Below are 21,875 nucleotides of genomic sequence, written 5' to 3' on the forward strand. Positions count from 1 at the left end.
AGTCACACATACAGACGCACGATCACACAGAACACCGTCACACCAGCTTACAAATGCACAGACATTCAGGCACACAGCCACAGCCCCAGTTACAGTGGCACACAACCGCCCCACAGTCAACCGCCCCACAACATCGCACACGCACCTACAGATGCAGAGCCACAATCACACACGTAGACGTTTGAAGCATAGCGCATGGCATCACTCCAAGTCACGCACGCAGTCACACGTGGCTACCCATACTTCCTGGAACAGACTGGCAGGTTGGACTGAGATCGCCCGCTGGAGCCCACCCCACACCCCCACAGCACCCATTAGAGGAGACATCGAGGTCTGGGTTCCAGGACTCTTTTTTTTCTCGGGCCTCAGTTGCCTCACTTAAACGCCAGAATCCCTCCGCACACGCCCCCTGCAACTGACCAATCAGGTGTAGGCCGAGCCCCCTCCTAGGGCCAATCAGAACAGGAATCCAGCTGGCCAATTGGCTCCCAGCACTCACCTTCCGCCCCCTCCCTGTTCTGCTTCTTAAAGCAGCTAATAAAGCTTGGCCTGGGCCAAGCTGGCTCCACCGGCAAGGCTACCGTGGCCCTTTTAAAAGGCAGAGCTGTGGAGGAGCCGAGTCCGAGCACACACCAATGAGAGGCCCCATTCGGCATCCGCCCCTCCCACCCCCTCCAGAGGTCAGAAGCTTTTGCCTGTTGTACTGTGGACCGTACGGTGAGCGCGGAGGCCTCAGGTAAGCACCCGCGAGAGGGGCGATTGGTGCCGGGGGCCAGGCCTGCCGGTGGGAGCCACGCCGCTCTGACGCCCCTGCTCCTCCAGGTTGGCCGTGGTTGCTCCGCTTGCCCGTCCGCTGCTCAAATGGCCCTGAGAGGCGTTTCCGGGCGGCTGCTGAGCCGTGGACCAGGCCTGAGCCTCCTGCGCGGGTGGGGCTCGGCGGCGACGCAAACTGGTCAGTGCCGGGTCGGGGGCAGGGCGGGGAGGGTGGAACTGGAGGCTCGGGAACATTCCCGGGGCGACTTTCCCGTCCTGTGTTTGCAGAAAAGGGCGGGAAGACACAGAACCGAGCGGCCAAGTGTAAGGACCCCTCCTTGCGCCGGGCGTCTGCGGCCCTTGTCCAGCTGTCTGTCTGCCCCGGGTGGGTTCTGTCCCAGAATCGACGACTGCCGGGGCGGGGAGGCAGGGCGTGGCCAGGGCCAGAGGCAGTGAGTTTCCCGGAGAAATGCCATCTTGTCAGTCTTCTCTGCAACCCACATCCACCAGGAGCCAGATGGGAGTGGAGGAGTGGGGCTGAGGATTCCAGGAGAGGAGGGTGCGGTGGTGGGCTGGGCTGAGTCAAGCCCGGCCCCACTCTCTGCTCCCTGTCCCAGCCTCACGTCCTGAATTTGACTGGAGGGACCCGCTGCTGCTGGAGGAGCAGCTGACCGCGGATGAGATCCTCATCAGGGACACCTTCCGCACCTACTGCCAGGAGCGCCTCATGCCCCGAATCCTGCTGGCCAATCGCAACGAAGGTGCCCAGGCAGGCGGGGGTGGGTGGGCACTCCCTACCGTGCGCGCCTGCTTTAGCTGGGCCCCTGGACTCCTGTGCCGCTGGGATGGGGGCTCCAGTGGGCTGGGGCTGGGCCTGAATTTGGGCATCTGTCTCTTTGCAGTTTTTCACCGGGAGATCATCTCAGAGATGGGGGAGCTTGGTGTGCTGGGCCCCACCATCAAAGGTAGGGACAGATTTATCTCCACACGCCGCCGCCCCCACTGTGTCCTGGAAAGCCCCTTCCTATCCCTGATCCTGAGTTTCCCAATCTGCAAAGCGAGGCGGTTACGCCTCCTTCTGAAAGTGGCTGCGAGGGAAAATGAATAAACCCTCAAGCTAGGGCCAGCTTGGTGCCCCCTCCTTGGGCTCCCTTATGGAGCTCCGTCTCTTGGACCCCAGGAATCACACTGGGCTTTGTCTCCCGTTGCCCTGTCTTCCCTCCCCTCCCCTCAGGGTATGGCTGTGCTGGAGTCTCTTCTGTGGCCTACGGGCTCCTAGCCCGAGAGCTGGAGCGGGTGGATAGCGGCTATAGGTCAGCAATGAGCGTCCAGTCTTCCCTCGTCATGCACCCCATCTACGCCTATGGCAGCAAGGCCCAGCAGCAGAAGTACCTGCCCCGGCTGGGTGAGCAGCTGCCTGTGGAGCCTGCCGGAAACCAGACCGTCCCAGTGGTCTGGAACTTGGGAATGGGACTGTCCCCAGAGCCTGCCTTCTTCCCCTACTTCCAAGATAGCCCCAGTGGCCACCGAGATTCCCTGCAGATCCCGGGGCCCCGCTGCTCCGTCTGATCCGGACTGTCCCCTCCTGGGTCTCTCTCGACTCTGCCCCTCTCTCACCACCATCATCTCCCTCCTAATTTGCTCCCCCATCCCCAGCCCAGAGTTTAAAGTCTTGACTTTCTGACTGAGTCCACAAGGCCGCGCATGAGTAGGCCTCTGCTGACCATTCCAGCTCACCTTTGGCCACTCTCTTGACTGCTTCTCCTCAGCCAGACTCGGCTTCTTGGGATTCTCCGAATGTACTACTGGGCCTTGGCACCTCTGTACCCCCTGCTGGGACCACTCTTCTCCGTCCTTCCTCCTCCTGCTTAACTCCTTTTCACTGACTTTAAGACAGATTATCTGACTCCTTCCTGACTCCTGTGGCGGCCTCTCCCCATCGTGGCATTGTTACTGTGGCCTGGGGGGCTGAGGCTGTCCCCATACCCCCCGGGAGTGCCACGAGAGCAGGGTTGGGTCTGCCTTTGGCCTGGCTTGATCGAGAGACTGACAATTTTCAGTTGAGGGGATGAGTGGGGGACAGGCAGATTTGTGACCCTGTCTTGTGCCTGCAGCCAAGGGGGAGCTCCTGGGCTGCTTCGGGCTCACAGAGCCCAACCATGGGAGTGACCCTGGCAGCATGGAGACCAGAGCCCGTCACAACCCATCTAACAAGAGCTACACCCTCAACGGGACCAAGACCTGGTGAGGGGTCTGGGTGTCTCAGGCAGGTGGGCAGGGGCAGGGGGGAGGTGGCCAGACCCTCACTGCCTGTCCCTCCCCCAGGATCACCAATTCACCTGTGGCCGACCTGTTTGTAGTGTGGGCTCGATGTGAAGATGGCCGCATTCGGGGCTTCCTGCTGGAGAAGGGGATGCGGGGCCTCTCAGCCCCCAAGATTGAGGGCAAGTTCTCCCTGCGGGCGTCGTCCACAGGCATGATCGTCATGGACGGTGTGGAGGTGCCGGAGGAGAACGTGCTGCCTGACGTATCTGGTCTGTCGGTGAGCAATGGCCACCTTGGGAACTGGTATCAGGTCACCTGCTGGCTCAGCTTTCTTGGGCAGGCGCCAGGCCGGGGACCCAGCTGGGGAACAGACACAGTCCCTGTGCTTGTGGAGCCCACACACTAGTGATTCTGAGAGGTTCTGCTTGGCTCTCCGATGTGTGGAAGTTGCCCCTTTGGTGACCATCTTGCTCATACCGGCTCTGCCCTGGCCACATACAGTCCGGAACCAGTTTAACCCTTTGATGCGTGTGCATCTTTTTGTCTCCTTATGTCACCTCCTAGACCTGAGCATCCAACCCAGACCCTGGGCTGGGTAAAACTGCGTGCAAACCAAGGGTGAGCAGGCGCCGAGCAAGACTTGCTGTGCATGAGCTCTGGTGCCAGGACCGTGTGGGATCCAAATGGCTGCCCTGAGTCCCTCTGTTTATACTGACTGCGTGTCTGGAGAGGGGGCTTCCCCCTACTTGAGAACAGGGCCTTTCAGCTCCCGGTGGGGCTGAGGCCCCTCTCTCAACCCTACAGGGGCCCTTTGGCTGCCTAAACAATGCCCGGTTTGGCATCACCTGGGGCGTGCTCGGAGCTGCCGAATTCTGTTTGCACACAGCCCGGCAGTACACCCTGGATAGGTTTGTGGGGTTGCCAGGAGGGCTCTTGGGGATGGGGGGGCAGGGGCTCCATCCCTTACCCAACTGGTGTCTCCCCATTCCCCGCCCACCGGACGTAAGTTTCTCACTCGGTGTAACAGCCTGGGAAGTCCTTTTGAGCAGTGAGGGGCTGAGTCAATGACACGGCCAGGGTGAACTTAGCGAGGGCTGAGGCAGCCTGGGAAGGCTTCCTAGGCTGGGGCGTGAACTTGCTCATACTTACCCTGAACTTGCCCGCCTAGGATCCAGTTCGGGGCCCCCCTGGCCAGGAACCAGCTGATTCAGAAGAAGCTGGCAGACATGCTCACTGAGATCACGCTGGGCCTTCACGCCTGCCTGCAGCTTGGCCGCTTAAAGGACCAAGACAAGTAGGGGCCGCATATCGGGGAAGCAGGGTGGAGGCAGCAAGGAAGGGACGCCGTGCCCCTCCTGGACATGGTGGTGGCTGGCCCTGGGGAGAAATGTCCTTCCTGCCTGGTGGTTCCTGGGGACCTATCTCTTCTTGCCCTCTTGGCCTTGATGGGACAAGACTGCCCGCTTATCCCTAACTGGGAGTTCAGGGTCTGCTGCTGTGTCTGTGACTTGGGGAATCTTTTCCCCTGGCTTTGCCCGGGGGGGTTTGCCCAGGGCTTAGGGATGCCTGGGGTCAGGTTTTTGTGACCCCTTACTTGTTCCATGTCTGTGCCACTCCCAGGGCCACTCCGGAAATGGTCTCCCTGCTGAAGAGGAATAACTGTGGGAAGGCCCTGGATATCGCCCGCCAGGCCCGAGACATGCTAGGGGGGAATGGGATTTCTGATGAGTATCACGTGATCCGGCATGTCATGAACCTGGAGTCTGTGAACACCTATGAAGGTAGGGCTGGGGCTCTGTGGGGAGGAGTGTTACAGCGGCCTCACTGTCTAGAGAAGGGGGGTGGGGACAGCAGGCCTGAGCCCTGCTCCCAGTTGTCATCACTAGCAGTGTGACCTGGGACAAGTCCCCCTCTGTATTCTTATTAGGGGTAGCTCACACTGGGACTGTGGAAGTGAAATGCTCTCAGCCCTTTCCCCCAGGGTGCTCGGGAGGAGGGGTGCTCCCCAGACTGCTTCCAACCTCCTTGGGCATCCCCAGAGTGGGGCACGATGCCTAGAGTGAGCTGGTGGATGCCAGGGAGCAAGAGTGCAGCTACACACGGGAATCACCACTCCCTTTTATGTTAAGAGAAAAAAAAAAAAAAGATAAATCATGACCAGGCTGTGGTGTCTGCACCTGGGAACTGGTTGTGACTAACACCGGGCCCAGAACCCCTGGGGAAGACAGACATGGAAGAAAAATCATTAAAAAAAGTACAGTCTAGTATGAGCCAGGCAGAAAAAGGGGGAGTTGTAAGAGGCGGGTGCTTATCTTGGGAAGAAAGTGGGAGCATGTTAGGCCTTAAGAGAGGTATAGCTCCCTGGGCAGAGGCAGTGAAATAGCTTTTTCTTATTCTTTCTTTTTTTTGAAATAGCTTCTGTATGCTATTCTGGATGGGACATTCCAGAAAAAGCAAGAGGGAGGGTTGAGGTGTGGGAATGACCCTGAGGACAAGCAGAGGAGGGCCTTCAGGGTGTTTTATGCAGGGGAGGGACCAGGTCAGATATACACTTTAGGAAATAAACACACTTATTTTGCTCCATAAGAAGGAGGCAGTAATCCCTGCCTTCTACCCCTTTAAGCTGAGGAAAAGCATATAAGAGCACTGAGGGCTGTAAAATGTTACCCAGAGTTAAGAGCAGAGGATGTGGGACACGGGGATAGTGGCTTTAGGACAGGGGAGATCAGCTGGGACAAGCAATCTGTCTGATACTTGCTTTCCCATCCCATCTGTAGCTAAGGGCCTGACCTGTCCCCACAGAGCTCTGCAGCAATCTCAGCCTCTGGGAAAGGAGCATGAATGGGTTGAAAATCAAACATTTAACCACCTGTGCAGGGGAGGGGGTGAATTTGCCAAGCGCAGGGAGTGCCAAAGCCGGGCCCATGGCCAGAGCTGGGCTTGCTGAAGTTTTGGGTCTGGCACAAGGACTTTTGGATTATTTTATTTTATTTCATTTTTTGCCAAGATGCCTTACAGAACTGTGAAAAACAATTTTCTCAGCATGGCCTGAATGGTGGCCTCTGAGCCTAAGAGGGGACTCTCCCAGAAGCTGTCAGCTCTCACCATCTCTGTGGGTTTGTTCTTCTTCCGCAGTAATAGCCTAGGGGGAGGAGAGACATGAAGACTGACTTTAAAGGGAAGTCATGAGCTGTTCAGACTCCAAACCAACTCTGTATTTGTCTTGTCCAGGCACTCACGACATTCACGCTCTGATCCTTGGAAGGGCAATCACGGGGATCCAAGCGTTCACGGCCAGCAAGTGAGCACACTTCGCCCGGGAGCCCAGATGGCCTCCAGCTCCTTCCCAGGGAAATGCTACGCTCTGAGCTTACTCAGGGAGGTGGCAGATGGAGCCAATTTTTATAGTGGGAAGTGAGAGACACTGATTCTTAATTATCAAAATTTTCCCTTTGAAGTCATTCAAATGTGTTCCTTAAAAAGAAGATGGGACTCTCTGTACCAAGTTTCTCAACCCACTTTTAACTGTGGATGGGAATGGATTCCACTTATCTTGGAACAGAAGCTTCTCTTGACAGGGGAGCAGGGAGAGGGAAGGAGAGTGACATGGAAACAGTCTCTGTGACACTGATCTGGTGTCTGAGCAAATCCCGCCTCCCCACGCCCCCCCGCCCCCTGCCTGCCACAGCAAGAGTTCACCGTGTGCCCTCTGATCCTCCCATCCTGGGGGTAAGTGCCTTATGCTGGAGGTTGGAGCAGAATGAAAGCGAAAGAGAGAATAATAAAGAGTCTGCGTGTCTGACCCCACAGTGTTGGGCCATGTTTAATCAGTGTCTCTCACTTCCCACTCGTAAGCACCCAAGAAGTCATTTCGGTCACAGGAAAAATGTGGGGCCGTGTGGTGGGGATCCCCCCCTCAAGTGGTCTGGCCTGTGTCTTGAGTCTTGGGCTCTGCTGTAATAACCCTGGTTAGGTGCTGACCAGGGCGGAGGGCTGTAGACAGAGAGGCCTTTGTCTTTTCTGTCACCACACAGCTGACCACACAGTGGTGGGAAATAACAGCGGTCCAGCTTCTCAGCTCAGACACACCACCGCAGAGGGGAACCTGGGGCCACCAGTGAGACGGCAAGAGCATCTGAAGGAGTTTTGCAGTGACAGTGGCCCCTGTGGGGTTTAGGGCTGGGCACGGTGCTGACAGACTTGGTTTGTGTTGACATTTGCTTTCGTCTTAGCCTCCACAACTCTCCTTCCTCAGGAGGTGGCCCCATGCAGGAGTTCATATCTCGTACCTCAGGCTGGATGCACAGATCTTTGTACACTGTCTCCACGGTGTGGCACACTTGTTTGAGCTCCGTCTCCAAATGGCTGATCTTTGCCATTTTCTGGGTGAACTCTTGGAGCTTTTCCTGAATGATCTTGTTGTGGTGATTGTAAATCTGATACATCCTCTCTTCTAGCTTCTCTGTCAGGTCTGAAACCTTTTAAAGAATAAGGCATATTTTTAGAAAATCAAGGAAGGGACATCACAAGACATTTGTTTTAAATGGCTAAGATTTCTGCAATATATCTTATAAAAATGGTAAAAAAATTCCAGTGACTGGAGGTGAAATTGCCTGTATTTTGAATTTTTTTTAATGTTTATTTATTTTGAGAGAGAGAAAAAGCACAGCAGGGGAGAGGCAGAGAGAGAGAGAGAGAGAGAGGAAGGGAGAGAGAGAATCCCAAGCAGGCTCCGTGCTGTTGAGCCTGATGCAGGGTTCGATTCCACAAACAGTGAGATCATGACCTGAGCCAAAATCAAGAGTCAGATGCTCAACTGACTGAGTCACCCAAATATATGTATGTATATATATATTGAACAGACTCAAACAAGTTAGTGAGAAAATATGTAACAGGGGTGCCTGAGTGGCTCAATCAGTTAAGCGTCCGACTTCCACTCAGGTCATGATCTCACAGTTCGTGGGTTCGAGCCCCACATCGGGCTCTGTGCTGACGGCTCAGAGCCTGGAGCCTGCTTCGGATTCTGTGTCTCCCTCTCACTCTCTGCGCCCCGCCCCCGCCATGCTCTGTCTCTGTCTCTGAAAAAGAAAATGTGACAAAGTAGCCTCTGGGTAGTGGGATCATAGAAATTTTTTTTAATGTTTATTTTTATTTTTGAGCGAGACGGAGAGAGAATGCATGCAGGAGGGGCGGAGAGAGAGGGAGACAGAATTCACTCTGCGCTGACAGCAGAGTGCAATGCAGGACTCAAACCCACGAACAGTGAGATCATGACCTGAGCCAAAGTCAGACACTTATAACCAACTGAGCCACCCAGGTGCCCCAGAATTTTAGCTAATCTCTACACCCCATGTGGGGTTGAACTTAAAACCTCAAGATCAAGAGTTGCAGGCTATAGGGGCGCCTGGGTGGCTCATCAGTTGAGTGTCTGACTTCAGCTCAGGTCATGATCTCACAGCTTTTGGGTTCGAGCTCCACGTCAGGCTCTGTGCTGATGGCTCAGAGCCTGGAGCCTGCTTTGGATTCTATGTCTCCCTCTCTCTGCCCCTCCCCTGCTCACACTCTGTCTCTCTCTCTCTCAAAAAAAAGAAACAAACATTAAAAAAAAAAAAGTTGCAGACTATACTGACTGAGCCAGTCAGACACCCCACAAACCATTCAACTTTTGGAGGACAAATGGGTGTGACAATGAAGGCTCTGTCTCAGTCCCTACTCCCCTGGCCATTAGCACTGGCATGAAATAAGAGGGCCGGCTGGGCTGTGGGTGCAAGAGGGACCTTCATTCCTCATCCTGGCCCTGTCATGTGGTACTATATGCAGTTCGCTTAGCAGCAGCAGCTCGTTCCCTCCCCTTTCACCCTTTACATAGGACTCCCTCTCCCTGCAGACCGGGGCTTTGCAGTGTGTGGGAGAATCTGTCACCTTGATCTTGAGGCTGTCCCTGAAGTTGGTCATGAGTGCATGGTCCTTCTGCCTGCTCTCGTTGATGTTTTCAATCAGGTCCTGGGCCCTCTTCTTCAGGATGTCGATGCTCGAGTCCAGAGAGGAAAAGTAGGGTCCTGACTTCCCTTCTAGCATCATCAGCTGGCGGTTGGCACTGGAGGTGGCGATAGAGGGGCTAGAAACCTGACTTCTGAAAGTACAGGAAACTGAGGTCAACACCAAGCTCTCCTGAGAGTGCTGCTGATCTGAATTAGCTCTGTGGTGGGAGGGGAACCAGTGTTGTGTGTCTCCTGTGGGCGACACTTGTTTATTTCATTCACACACTGCCCTGAGAGGCAGGGGCAGTATCCTCATTTTATAATTGAGGAAACAGACCCAGAGGTGCAAACAAAATCCACCTAAGGTTCCAGAACAGGGGGATTTGCCTGAGTCCAAAACCCACAGTCATTTCATTACACCACTTGCTGCTTTGAAATAAGCATCAGTTAAACTATTTATAGTATATAAACAACTATAGATCCGGGCAGAGACTGTAAAAATCTAGAAGGATTCTGCATATATTGGGTGCCTGGGTGGCTTATTCAGTTGAGTGTCTGACTCTTGATTTCGGCTCAGGTCATGATCTCATGGTTCGAGAGATCAAGCCCCATGTTGGGCTCTGCACCGATACCACGAAGCTTGCTTTGAGATTCTCTCTCTCCCTGCCCCTCCCCTGCTCTTGTGTGTGTTCTCTCTCTCAAAATAAACATTTAAAAAAATTTTTTAAAAGGAGTCTGCATATAGATTGCTTTCTCAAGACCTGCAAGAGTTTGTTTTTTTAAATTTTGTAACGTTTATTTATTTTTGAGAGACAGAGTAGGAGTGGGGAAGGGGTAGAAAGAGAAGGAGACACAGAATCCGAAGCAGGCTCCAGGCTCTGAGCTGTCAGCACAGAGCCCAACATGGGGCTCAAACTCATGAGCGGTGAGATCATGACCCAAGCTAAAGTTGGATGCTTAACCGACTGAGCCACCCAGGTGCCCCAAATCTCTCTCTTCTTTAAACAGGATTAGGGGGACTTGCATCATTGTTTCTGGGCCCCATTTCTTTTTGTCCTTCACCTCTGGTTTATCTGATCTGTAAGCACCTTCCATCTGTCAGGCACTGTGCTAAGCTCAACGCCTGTGCTGCATCCTCTTGACCATGCTTTGGGGTTGGTCCACTCATCATCTTTACATACCTCACAGCTGAGGACACAGGCTCAGCGTGGTTATGTCACTTTCTCTGCCAGTGTGTGGCAGAGCTGGGTATGGCACCCAGGTGGCCTGACTCGCAGCCCACGTCCTGCTGCCCCTGGGGTCCTCAGTTTCTTCACCCTCTGAGGTCCTCCCAGGTCTTAATGGCTGAGACTCAGAGGTGCCAAGAGAGCAGCTCCTAAACACACCAGGTGACGAGCAACCATAAGGTCAGCCAAGACCACAAGCCAGGCACCGATTCCTTAGAAAATTACATCTTGAGTTTTGGATGCTTCCCCCATAAAACTATTTTTTCTTGGTGGTTTCCTGACTGGCTAAGCTCTTCATTTGGCTCAGGATACAAGCACAGTAAAATCCCTAAGCACAAGAGCCTGGGTGTCCAGAGCTCTCATCTGCATGAAAGTTCCCAGGCCCAAGACTTCAGTTGTGTCCTGGCCCTTGAGTATTCCTTTTGCCAGATCATTTCTTGCCTCATTGGCTTGTGCTGACTCTCTGACTTGACCTATGAGGCCTAGCCCAGGCCAATGCTCCTTTGAGAACGTGTCCAGGACCCTGTGCCTGTCTCTATCACTGCATGTGCTTGTCACAACTCACATCCCTTCCCCACCCCCCCACCCCCCCCCCCCGCCAGAGGGCTGTGTCCTATTTATCTCTGAATTCCCAGCACTCACCACATAGTAAATCTTCCATTGTTTGTCGAATGAATTAAGGACACCTTCCATCTGATCTATTCTTTCCTCCTCTGGCTTTGTACAAAACATACAAGTTCACCAGCCTCCAAGGCAGGACACGCGTGCATTTATCAAGATGGGAAAGTGTGTCCCTGAGGCAGATGATCTATAGCGAAGACTTATGTCAACTAGAAAACAACAGAGCAACTAAAGGCTTCCTGAGCATTCTCATAAAAAGTCATTTTACTGTAGGACAAAGGTTTACCAAAGGAGTTTATGACCCCCTTAGCTTGCGATTACTCCTTTCCTTCAGGGAAGTGAGGCAAAAGAAGATTAATTCAGACCTTGGACACTGTCACTTTTTTCTTATTTTTTAAGATTTTTAGAAAATTTATTATTTTTGGGGGGGGAGAGGAAAGGACTCAAGTGAGTGAGGGGCAGAGAGAGAGAGAGAGAGAATCCCACGAGGGGCAGAGAGAGAGAGAAGCAGGGCTCGAGCACACAAACCATGAGATCATGACCTGTGTCAAAGTCATGCTTAACTGACTGACTTAAGGTGCCCCTTAAGATTTTATTCTTAAGTAATCTCTACACCCAACATGGGGCTCAAACTCACAACCCTGAGACTGTGAGGCACCCCCACACTGGTATTTTCACATTCAGACTTTTGTAACATTTGGATGCATGTGAAAAACACAAAATGGATGGCTCCTAAAAAGACAGGCATGCTTTGCATGATGGTAATGAAGTTGGGGACACAGGTTCAAGAAAACCTGGCGTTTGATTTCCCTGAGACCTCAAGCACTGACTGCCCTCCTGTTCAGCCTAAACCAGGGGCTCTATTACTTCAGTCTCCAGCTGGGGGCCTCAGTTGCTCTTCCCTTCAACCCTGTGTCACACCCACACCAAAACTCCACCCTGACTCTCGTAACCAAGTGCTGTATTTTTCTCAAACTCAGGAACTTGAATGACATTGGACGAAATCATGATCCCGTGAACAGGGTTACTGCAGAGTCTTGCTCTCGAGCCTCTGGGAGTCCTTAGGACTGGGAATCCTGCCTGTGCTCTGGTCTCCTCCTTCTCATTCCTCTCAAGTCATTCCAAACTTTCATAATTCTCCTGTCCCTGATCCCACACTTGCTTCCCCTCAGGCTGAGCAGACACAGAAACAGTGCAGGCCAATAACTCCCTCCACTGCACCCCCCATAAATGCATCCACAACTACCCTTCCTCTTTCCAAACTCCCAGCTTGGCAGTCAGTGAAGGGTTCCATGCCTCTGCCAGGCTCCTGATCCCAATCCCCTTTGCACCTTGCCCTCTTCTTGTACCTTTGATCTCTCTTCTGGGCTGGCCCTTTCCAAGGCATGGCATCTCCAGTTTTACGTATTAAAACAACACACATACCCATACCCCTCCCCTCAGACACCAGCTATCCCTCGGCCAGCCACCTTCCTCTTTCCTCCCCTTCACAGCCACGTAGCTCTTCTAGAAAGAGCTGCTGACACTTTCTGAGCACATGTCTCACCTCTCACTCTCTTCTCAGCCCACTTGTTCCTGCCCCAGTTCTCAAATGAAGAGTCTCCTGCCAAAGTCCCCAGTGGCACCTGGAAGATACCTCAGACCATAAGTCCCTTGACCTTCTGACTCCACCCTTCCCTGCCATTCCCATCACGTGGCATCCCCAGGCTCTGTTGCTGGCCCTGCTCTCTTCCCTTTACACCATCGTTCACATCCTTGCTCTGAAGCCAGAACCCTCAAACCTCCTCCCTGTTGGCCTTTCCTGCTAACCCACCACCTCACAATGCACAACCTGTCATTCCCCAAAGGCACCCTTGTAGCTGGAATGCCCTGGCAGTCCTTTTCCCTACCTACATCCTGCCTCTTCTAGAAACTCTCTTCTGGCTGAGTTACGTGCACACAGCACCTACCGTGTCACCGACTGCACCTTAGCCTCTCCCCCATAGTCTCTGGGGGGACTGGGCTATGTGTCACTCACCTACGCTTCATGATAGCAGTAGTAAAGGGGCATGGAATAAATGAATGGCCAGCAAGGGCTTTCATTACCATCCATCTTCAAGCTACCACAACCTTCAAGCTTATTCTTGGTCCATGTCTGTCTCCTGAGCTCCCAACAACATATCTGACTACCTCCAGACCTTCTCTACTTAGCTGTCCCAGAAGCATCTGAAACTCCTTCGAATTTGCACGCTGGTATCAACATCCTCCTATGACACCAAAAGCCACCTAGTTCCCATGCCAGAAACTCAGCAGTGAGTCTAGAGTCCAGCTTCTCTCTGATCCTCCACATCCTGTGAGAAAGCCCTCCTTTCTAACTCCTTAATCTCTCCCAAATCTATCATTTCGTCTCCATCATGTGCAATTCACCTATCATGTCTCACCCGGTCCCTAGGGACCTTCTGAACTGCAATTTGATGTCCTACTCCTGCCTGACAGCTTATGAGAGTTCTCACCTGCCACAGTATCAAGTACATTCCCTAGCACGGCACACAGGGCCTTCCAGGGAGGGCCCTAGCTGCCACCTTCCCTTTCTACCCTCCACTCTGAGCAATTTGGAACCTTCAACAACTTCACCAAACCCATCAGCTTTTGCCTGAAATGACTTTCCCTTCATACAACTTCACCATTCGGAGTTCTGCTACTGCACCCACAGCACCTCCACTTACTGATCACAACACTCCCATGGTTTATACACATTCAATCCTTCCAGCACACTGTGCACGGTCAGGATGGGGACTGCATTCTGCACATCCCCAAGGCGGCACAGATATTCAATGAATGCTTAACGGAAGGAACTTCTTCCAGAGCCAGGTGAAACATTCCTGCTCACAAACTTCCTTGTACCCATAGTTGCCTTGTCCCGACAGTGTAAGGATCCTGAAATTAAAATCAACGATAAAAACAGGTGCTTCTTTTTATGTAATTGCTCACAAGCTGCTGGAGCTGCTGACAGTTCAAAGTCGCTCCTTTCTCAGGCTCGAGGGATGGGGCTGGAGCGGGCTTCATGGCAGCTATGCAAATGGTGAAAAATCACTTGAATTCATCTCATTCAAATTTCGTGGTGGGACAAAGGCCTGCATCAGATGTCTGCAGAGAGCTTCCTGATTTTTTCCAACCTCTCCTTTGGGGATTTCCTTCTTTCCATTTCATTTTTCTTAATACTCAGCAGCTGCATATTAATCGGGATGCTAATGAATCATAGGCTTCCCTGGGCCTGCGTTCACCAATTAACTTTAATAAACAAAATGCACAGTGTCCTCTTCATTGGCTTCCCCCATTCCCAGGCCTGCTTCTGCTGCCCAACTCTGGATGGATGCCAGAGAATGGAAGTAGGCCCAACAAAGCAGGCTGGGTGTGCATGGCCCGCAGAGGGGTCGAGTGGGGGAGACTCGGGGTGGGGGCTGTGAACACTTTACCACGCTCATCTTTTACGATCTGTCCTCCTAAGGAGTCCCAAATTCGGTTGTGAGGATTAGGACACAGTTCCCGAGTAGGGCCCGCGCTGGCAGGGGGCCCGGGAACGGTGAGGAAATGGGTCTAAGTAAAGAGACCATCTGTTCGCTCCAGGTAAAGCTGTGATTGGCAGGCGTCTGAGCCAGAGCCGCCCGCTGGCGGGGCCCTCCCTCCGTGGCCTCTAACAGATATACAAGTAAACAATCCGCCAGCCACTTCTGACCACCGCAGGCGGCAGGCCCAGGAGGGGAGGCAAGCTAATCAAACATTCAAGGAGGAACACAACAGAATCTCCGCTGCTTGGGCAAAATGAGGTTTTGCTGAAGTACAGCCAGGAAGGGGGAAGGTTTGACTCAAAGCTACTGAACCCATTCTTCACATTCTGCTTTTCTCTCCCAAAATGTGTTCACATTTTAATCATGTCACGGAGTGTCTGCTGCTGATCTATTAATTGGCCCTTGCACCGGTTCTAATCCATCTGTTTTTTCGGCCCAAAGCTCCTGTGGAACTTATGAAGTCTTTGATATGCTATTGTCTGTGTCTGTCACTTAAATCCAGGTCTAAACATGCTACTTGCAGGAAGATGTTATCAAGCAAATGACTCCAGTCATTTCCTTCTTTTTTTCTGGTCCTGAATTGATCATACACATCTAGAAACCACCCCACCTTGTAGCCTGCTTTACAACTGAGGAATCTGGGAGGTGGGGAGAAGCTGGCTTTATACCCAGAGTCCTCAGAGTCCTGTCCCGAGCCTGGCCTTGTCTCACTCCTTCCCCAGGTGAGCTCACTCACCCTGCCCCTGTCTCTGAAACAGTGACACCCACAGTCCACCTGAAGTCCCTTGTCCCACCCTGAGTTCCAGGTCAGCAAGTCCGGCTGTATTCTGGATGCGTTCGCATGCATGTCCCCAGTCACCTCAAGCTCAATAAGGGTAAAATGGAACCCGTGTTCTTGCCTCTGCCACCGAAACCACTACCTGCTGGAAACCAGTCTAAAGCGGTGTGCTAGTAAACACTTAGCAAGTGGCTCTCTGTGGGGGAGAAAAAAAGGTCTGATCGGTAATGCTTGCCAATTTCCATGGTGCAGACTCCCACTATAGCCAATCGCGAGCTACCAACAAAAAGTCACTAAGTGCTATGTTGGGAAGAGATGTGTAGAACCAGCTCTTTCGAGCTGGGAGGCGCTGGCTCCAGCACACCACAGCTGGAGGGCCCCTGGTGCCAATCACAATGCCTGACACACGGGCATTTGCACTGTTTCGTAGCACACTAGCCGGGAGGCATCCTTGGTTCTTCCCCTTCCTCATGCCTCACTCAATGATCCTGCCACCCTCTCAAGAGTTCCTCTCCATCTGCCCTGCTAGATGCTACCTCCAGGGGAGGTCTCCCCGTGTCCACTCACGTCCCCTCCCACCCATTCTCCACAACGCAGCCAGTGTCTTTGGAATACAGGAACCAGAACATGGCACGTCTCTGCCACAGCAATTCCCCTCCTAGGTATCTATCCCAGAGAAATGAAAAAATATATGTCCACACTAAAATTTGTACATGGATCTTCACAGCAGCATTACTCACAAGGACCAAAAAGCAGAAACAACTCAAATGTCCACCAACCAATGAATGGATAAATAAAATGTGGTGGATCCCATAATATAGAATATTATTCAGCCGCATAGAGAAATGAAGTTCTGATACATGGATAAACCCTGAAGACACTGGGCTCAGTGACAGAAACCAGTCACAAAGGACCACATAAGTGTAGGATTCCATTTATATGAAATGTCCAGCAGAAGCAAATTCATGGAAACAGAAAGTAGTGGTTACCAGGGGGCTGGGGAAGATGCAGAGACTAGGGGATGATGGTTAAGGGGTGCAAGGTTTCTTTTTGGGGCGAAGAAAAGGTTATAGCTGACTGTGGTGATGGTTGCACAGCTCTGTGAATATACTAAAAACAACTGAATTGTACATTGTAAGTTCGTGAATTGTAAAGCACGTGAATTATATCTCAATAAAGTTATTACCAAAAAAGTCCTCAGAATAAGTCCATAGCTGACACAACGCCTTGTGACCTGGCGTCTGCCAAGCTCTCCGGCGTTCCTGTTGCACTCCCACCCACACCCACACCCACACCCAGCCACACTGACCTGCCTTCAGCTCCCTGAACCGCACAGGGGCTTTGCATGAACTCTTCTAAACTCCTCCTCCCGACCCCCATGGCCACCCAACATCCACTCTCCCTTACCTTTGGATTCAGCGCTGCTTCTTCAAGGGCGCCGTCTCTGGCTCCCTATTCAGGGCTGGCTGCCCCCGGGGGAAATGTTTTCCCAGCGCCCCAATCTCTTCTTTGTCAGTGCTTGTTCGGCATCTGCCTCTCGGTCAGATGGAAGCACCGGGAGGGTATGAACACATCTGCCCGGTGGACTCAGGGGATCCCTGCTGCCAATCACAACGCCTGATATGCTGGGCTTATCACTGTTTTGTGAACACACCAAGCTTATTCCTACCTCAGAGACTTCATCCTCGGCCTGGCATATATGGGCCCCCGAGGCCTCGCGGCTGTTTCTTCTCCCGAGACCTCCTTAGAGAACTTCCCCGACTACTCCAAACTCCCTATCGCTCTAGTTGGTCCTTACCCTATTTTGCTTCTTCACAGCGCTTGCCACCAATTGAAATGACATTATTATTAATTTGTCTTTTAGAAAATCAGCTCAGCAATAGACCTAGAATAGCCAATACAATACTGAAGTAGAAGAACAAAGGCAGAGGACTGATGCTACTTGACCTCAACTTACTATAAAGCTGCAGTGATCCAGATAGTGTGCTATTGGTGAACAAACAGACGACAGATCAAGAGAACAGAGTGGAGAGCCCAGAAATAGACCCACACATATACAGTCAACTGATCTTTGACAAAGGAGCAAAGAAAATTCAACGGAGAAAGGAGTCTTTACAACAAATGGTGTTGAAATAACTGGAGAGCGGTAGGGGGGAAAGAAAACTAGACACAGATCTCACACTTTCACAAAAACTAGATCACAGACCTGAATGTCAAACACAAGACTATAAAACTTCCGGAAGAGATCAAAGGAAAGAATCTAGAGGACCTTCTTAGATATAACATCAACAGAAAAAAAATTGGTAAGTTGGACTTCATTAAAATGAAAAACTTCTGCTCTGCAAAAGACACAGTGAACAAACTGAATGAAAGGACAGGCCACAAACTGGGAGAAAATCGTTGTGAAATACATGCCTGAGAAAGGACTGGTCTAAAATATACAACGAACTCTTCGAAACAGTAAGGAAACAGGGGCACCTGGGTGGCTCAGTTGGTTGAGTGTCCGACTCTTGATTTTGGTTCAGGTCATGATCTCACGATCATGAGATCGAGCCCCACGCTGGGCTCACGCGGAGCGTGTAGCCTGCTTGTGATTCCCTCTCTCCCTCTGCGTCTCCCCTGCTTGCACTTTCTCTCTCTCTCTCTCTCTCTCTCAAAAAAACAAAAAAAACAACCAATAAGGAAATAAACAACCAGATTAAAGAATGAGCAAAAGATCTGGACAGCTCACCAAAAAAGACATATGGATGACAAACATGCAAATGAGAAGCTGTTTGACTTCGTATCTCCTCAGAAAACTCTAAGTCAACACAAGGAGATACTACTTCACACTTATTAAAATGGTGAAAAATCCAAAATACCGACAACACCAAATGCTAGCGAGGATGCCAAGCCACAGGAACACTCTCTCATTCATGACGGGGCTATAAGCTGGCACAGCCCCTTTGGAAGGAGTTTGGAAGTTTCTGACAAAACTAAATATACTCTTTTTTTTTTTTAATTTTTTTTTTAACGTTTATTTATTTTTGAGACAGAGAGAGACAGAGCATGAACGGGGGAGGGGCAGAGAGAGGGAGACACAGAATCTGAAGCAGGCTCTGGGCTCTGGGCTGTCAGCACAGAGCCTGACGCGGGGCTTGAAGTCATGAACCGTGAGATCATGGCCTGAGCTGAAGTCAGCCGCTTAACCGACTGAGCCACCCAGGCGCCCCATGGCAAAACTAAATATACTCTTATCGTCTGATCTAGCACTTGTGCTCCTCGGTATTTTCCCAAAGGAAGTGAAAACTCAGGTCCACTCAAAAACCTGCACATGAATGTTTACAGCAGCTCTGTTCAGAATTGCCCAAACGTGGAAGCAACCGAGACGTCCTTCAGCAGGTGAACAGATGCGCAAACTGCGGTCCATCCAGACCATGGAGTGTTATTCAGCACCGGGAAGAAATGGGCTATCGAGCCACGAGAAGACACAGAGGAACTTTAAGTGCATACTGCTCAGTGAAAGAAAGCTCCAGGACGGCAGAAATTCCGATTTGTTCACTGCTGCATGCTCGGCATCAGCGTCCGGCCAAAGACGACCCTCAATAAAGAAACTTACGTAGTGAATAAAGAAATGTGCGAGAGAAAAGCTGTCTGGGTCATCCCTGATATGCCGCTCTTTCTTTGGCTCCAGCAGCTAGTCCCTTGGCTGTTTCTGTCCGTCCCACCTTCTTTTCTTTTTTTTTACGTTTATTTATTTTTGAGACAGAGAGAGATAGAGCATGAACGGGGGAGGGTCAGAGAGAGGGAGACACAGAATCTGAAACAGGCTCCAGGGTCTGAGCTGTCAGCACAGAGCCCGACGCGGGGCTCGAACTCACGGACCACGAGATCATGACCCGAAGTCGGACGCTCAACCGACCGAGCCACCCAGGCGCCCCCCCCCACCCCACAACCTTCTTAAATATATCCAGAATCTGACTTCTCATCATCTCAGCAGATCACCCCAGGCCACGTTGGAATCACCTGGCACCTGGATGATTCCGACTCCCTCCTCACTGGTCTCCCAGATTCCACTCCTGCCCTCGCCGATCTATTCTCTACACACGGCAGCCAGAGGGACACTTTTAATGCCTTCGCCCAGAGGACTCCAAACCTCTACAAAGGTCCGGGTAGTAAACCTTTTCAGCTTTGGGGGCCCTGTGGTCTCAGCCGCAAAAACTCGACTGGGCAGAAGCAGCCACAGACGAGCGTGCCTATGTGCCAATAAAGCTTTATTAACAACAGTCCTTGCCCGGCTTGTCGTCTCCTCGTGTCCCCCGATTTCAAACCTTTTCACGGGCAACGAACACCCGAAGTCCCATTAACCTGTCTGTCTCTCTTACCAGCTTCCTCTTGGGCTCCTCCCGCACAGTTCTGCCTACCCTCAGGGTTCACTCGTCACCTCCTCCACGAAGACTTCCGCGATTCTCTGATCTGAACCGGCACTCTCTCCCTATCCCCTCCCGCTCCCGCCGCTCCCCCCCCCCCCCAGTCTCTCTCCTCCACTCGAGTGTCAGCTCCCGGCTGTGTCCCAGCGCTTTGCACCATGCCGGGCGCGTAGCAGGTGCGCGACCTCTCCGCGGGGCAAAGGCACCCAAAGCAGACACCGGCAGGGGCTCGCGGAAGAACCGGGGTGGGTGGGGGTGGGGGGGAACGAGAAGGGTGTGGACCCCGTCGGGCCGGGGTGGGGGGGGGGGCTTCCTCACCTGGCTGGCCCCCGACCGGCTTCCTCTTCGCGGCTCTCCTCGTCCTGCTGCCGCTCCTTGCTGTCCCCCAGCGGCTGTGGCTCCGGGTCCTTGCACTCTACGTGGGGCAGGTCGACCTGTGAGCACAGCCAGCGCTTGAGAGGCCAGAGGAGGGAAGGCGAGAAGGGGTCAGACCCCCCCCCCTCCCCTTTCCCGTCCCTTCGACCCCGGGCACCTCCGTGTGCCGCTGCGCAAGGCCGGGGACCCCCCCCCCCCCAGGAGAGACGCGCGGGGCTGGGACGGGCACCACGAGGTCGGGGATGTGCGCTGGGACGGCCCTGCGCCCGGAGCGCCGGAGGACGGAGGCGGGGAGACCGGGGCGGGCTGGGGTGAGGGCAGGGGCTCCGGGAGGGGCGCTGGGGGCCCCGGGCTCCTAACTGGGGGTGTGTGTGCTGGCTCGAGTCCTTCGAGGAAGGAGAAGAGGCAGGGGAAAAAGTAGAAAAGAAAAGGGTGCGGCGCCTGGGTGTCGGAGACTTTCTCTACCCTGCTCCTGCCACGCGCCATGCGTGGAAGTCTGTCCTTCCGGCCCGTGTCAGTCACACGGCCCCCCCCCGTCCGTCAGTCAGGGCCCGGTCAGTCAGTCAAGAAATCGGGGCCCGGCCGGGCGAGGCGTGGCCTCGACGGTAGGAGGCAAGCGGCCGGGTTCTGGTCCGCCAGGGAAGCCCGAGATCTCGGCCGTTCCCAGTCTGTCCGCCCGCCGCCCACGCGAAGGCAACAAACGCCGCGTACTCCCTGCCGCTCCATCCTGTCTTTTCCCGCCTTCTCCTTCACTCTCTCTGCGCACGCGCCGGCCCCGCCCCCCGGCTCGCGCGCCCCCCGGGCACGTGCTGCATCACGCGCGCCTGGTTCCGCCTCTTTCTGGGAACTTGCGCGCGCAGCGGGGCGGAGTCGGCCGTTAATCCGCGGTTGGGCCGTCCCAGGGGCTGCGCGCGCAGCGGGCGCCGCCTGGAGGGAGGAGGGGGCGGTCTCTGGGCGTGCGTGTGCCCAGAAGGGAGGATCCTGGGCGCTCTGTGGGTGGGGGGCATCGAGCTGTCTCGGCGTTAGTGCTTAGGTTTCTCTTCACCCGCGCTGTCCCGTGAAATCTTTGCAAGAAAAAGGCCTCACGGTTGCTGTTCTTTGATTGTGACCTATTGCCTTAAGTGAAAAAGTTTATGCAGTGCCACCTTGAGTCAGAGTTACTTGTGCACTCTAAAACCGTCAGCTTCTTAAAAGCTTGGTAGGGTCTGGCCTTTACAGACTCGGACCCATATCTCTTACGAACAATGGTAGTAATAACAGTAATATTGGACACTTGAGGCGCCAAAGATGGGGAGAAAATATTTGCAAAACATGTATCCATAACTCACAGCCAGCATCTACAAAGAATTCTTACAACTGGATAATAAGACAACCCCCCCCCCCCTTAAAAATGGGCAAAGGATTTGAATAGGCGTTTGCAGTGCAAAGGTCCTGAGGGGAGCAAACTCAAGTGTGCTTGAGCAGCTAGGCCTAGTGGGGAGGGAGAAACAGGGGTTGTGGGTGAGGGATCAATGTTGGGCAGGTTTGGGCTGGGAGCCGAAGCAAGGGGTTAGGATTTTGCTCCAGTTCACTGGTAAGGTGGACCTGCTCTCTGAAACACCTGGCATAGTGTCCAGGTAGGAGAGGCAGCAGGGATCCTGCGCAGGGCTCTGTCTCCTGCCACACAAGGACGGGCACACATCTTGACACCTACATTCTGGAGAACGTGGCTTGAATCTGGGCTCTCTTACCAGCAAGAGGGGCTGGAGGGGGCGGCATAAAACTGCCACTCAATCTCAAAATCCATCTTTGCCTGTAACTGAGGCAATGAAATCTAAAACGTCAGACTACTGTAAGGGATTCAGAGAAAAACCTATGGAACACAATAGTTTAATACAAAGCAGCTAACACTAGTATCTTGTGGCAAAGCCACAATGTAA

At 53.0% G+C, this 21,875-nt stretch overlaps 2 protein-coding genes across 8 annotated transcripts; one reads left to right on the forward strand and one right to left on the reverse strand.

Moving 5' to 3' along the window:
* Nucleotides 1–558: 558 nt before the first annotated feature.
* GCDH (glutaryl-CoA dehydrogenase) lies at nt 559–6,845 on the forward strand. 2 transcript variants are annotated; one of them, XM_042928572.1, is made up of 12 exons: nt 563–736; nt 823–952; nt 1,042–1,077; nt 1,371–1,514; nt 1,656–1,718; nt 1,988–2,158; nt 2,868–2,997; nt 3,079–3,295; nt 3,823–3,926; nt 4,187–4,312; nt 4,639–4,799; nt 6,250–6,845. In XM_042928572.1, exons 2-12 carry the CDS (start codon nt 862–864, stop codon nt 6,321–6,323), a joined length of 1,317 nt encoding a protein of 438 aa, XP_042784506.1. In that variant the 5' UTR covers nt 563–736; nt 823–861; the 3' UTR covers nt 6,324–6,845. The 2 variants fall into 2 exon arrangements, with proteins under 2 accessions (XP_042784507.1, XP_042784506.1); XM_042928573.1 differs by lacking the exon at nt 1,042–1,077 and having other exon boundaries at nt 559–736.
* SYCE2 (synaptonemal complex central element protein 2) lies at nt 5,986–20,752 on the reverse strand. Of its 6 annotated transcripts, none has more exons than XM_042928580.1 (5): nt 20,668–20,752; nt 19,900–20,015; nt 8,941–9,115; nt 7,308–7,496; nt 5,986–6,160 (listed from the first exon to the last, which is right to left on the reverse strand). In XM_042928580.1, exons 1-5 carry the CDS (start codon nt 20,680–20,682, stop codon nt 6,113–6,115), a joined length of 543 nt encoding a protein of 180 aa, XP_042784514.1. In that variant the 5' UTR covers nt 20,683–20,752; the 3' UTR covers nt 5,986–6,112. The 6 variants fall into 6 exon arrangements, with proteins under 6 accessions (XP_042784514.1, XP_042784512.1, XP_042784509.1 ...); XM_042928578.1 differs by having other exon boundaries at nt 8,941–9,151; XM_042928575.1 differs by having other exon boundaries at nt 8,941–9,151; nt 19,900–20,033; nt 20,668–20,735.
* Nucleotides 20,753–21,875: the final 1,123 nt, after the last annotated feature.

Source organism: Panthera leo, chromosome A2, assembly GCF_018350215.1.
Source record: "Panthera leo isolate Ple1 chromosome A2, P.leo_Ple1_pat1.1, whole genome shotgun sequence".
In the NCBI taxonomy this organism is placed as follows: Eukaryota; Metazoa; Chordata; class Mammalia; order Carnivora; family Felidae; genus Panthera; species Panthera leo.

Bases quoted from the DNA above. Each gene is read 5' to 3' on its own strand.
- SYCE2 (XM_042928574.1), bottom strand. From the start codon at position 20,442: ATGGCGCGTGGCAGGAGCAGG. The intron at 20,034-20,421 runs GTAGAGAAAGTC...TGGCCTCTCAAG, and splicing joins TGGCGCGTGGCAGGAGCAGG to CGCTGGCTGTGCTCACAGGT. The intron at 7,497-8,940 runs GTGACAGATTCT...ATTCTTTAAAAG, and splicing joins GGGACAGCCTCAAGATCAAG to GTTTCAGACCTGACAGAGAA.
- GCDH (XM_042928572.1), top strand. From the start codon at position 862: ATGGCCCTGAGAGGCGTTTCCGGGCGGCTGCTGAGCCGTGGACCAGGC. The intron at 1,515-1,655 runs GTGCCCAGGCAG...GTCTCTTTGCAG, and splicing joins GCTGGCCAATCGCAACGAAG to TTTTTCACCGGGAGATCATC. The intron at 2,159-2,867 runs GTGAGCAGCTGC...TTGTGCCTGCAG, and splicing joins GAAGTACCTGCCCCGGCTGG to CCAAGGGGGAGCTCCTGGGC.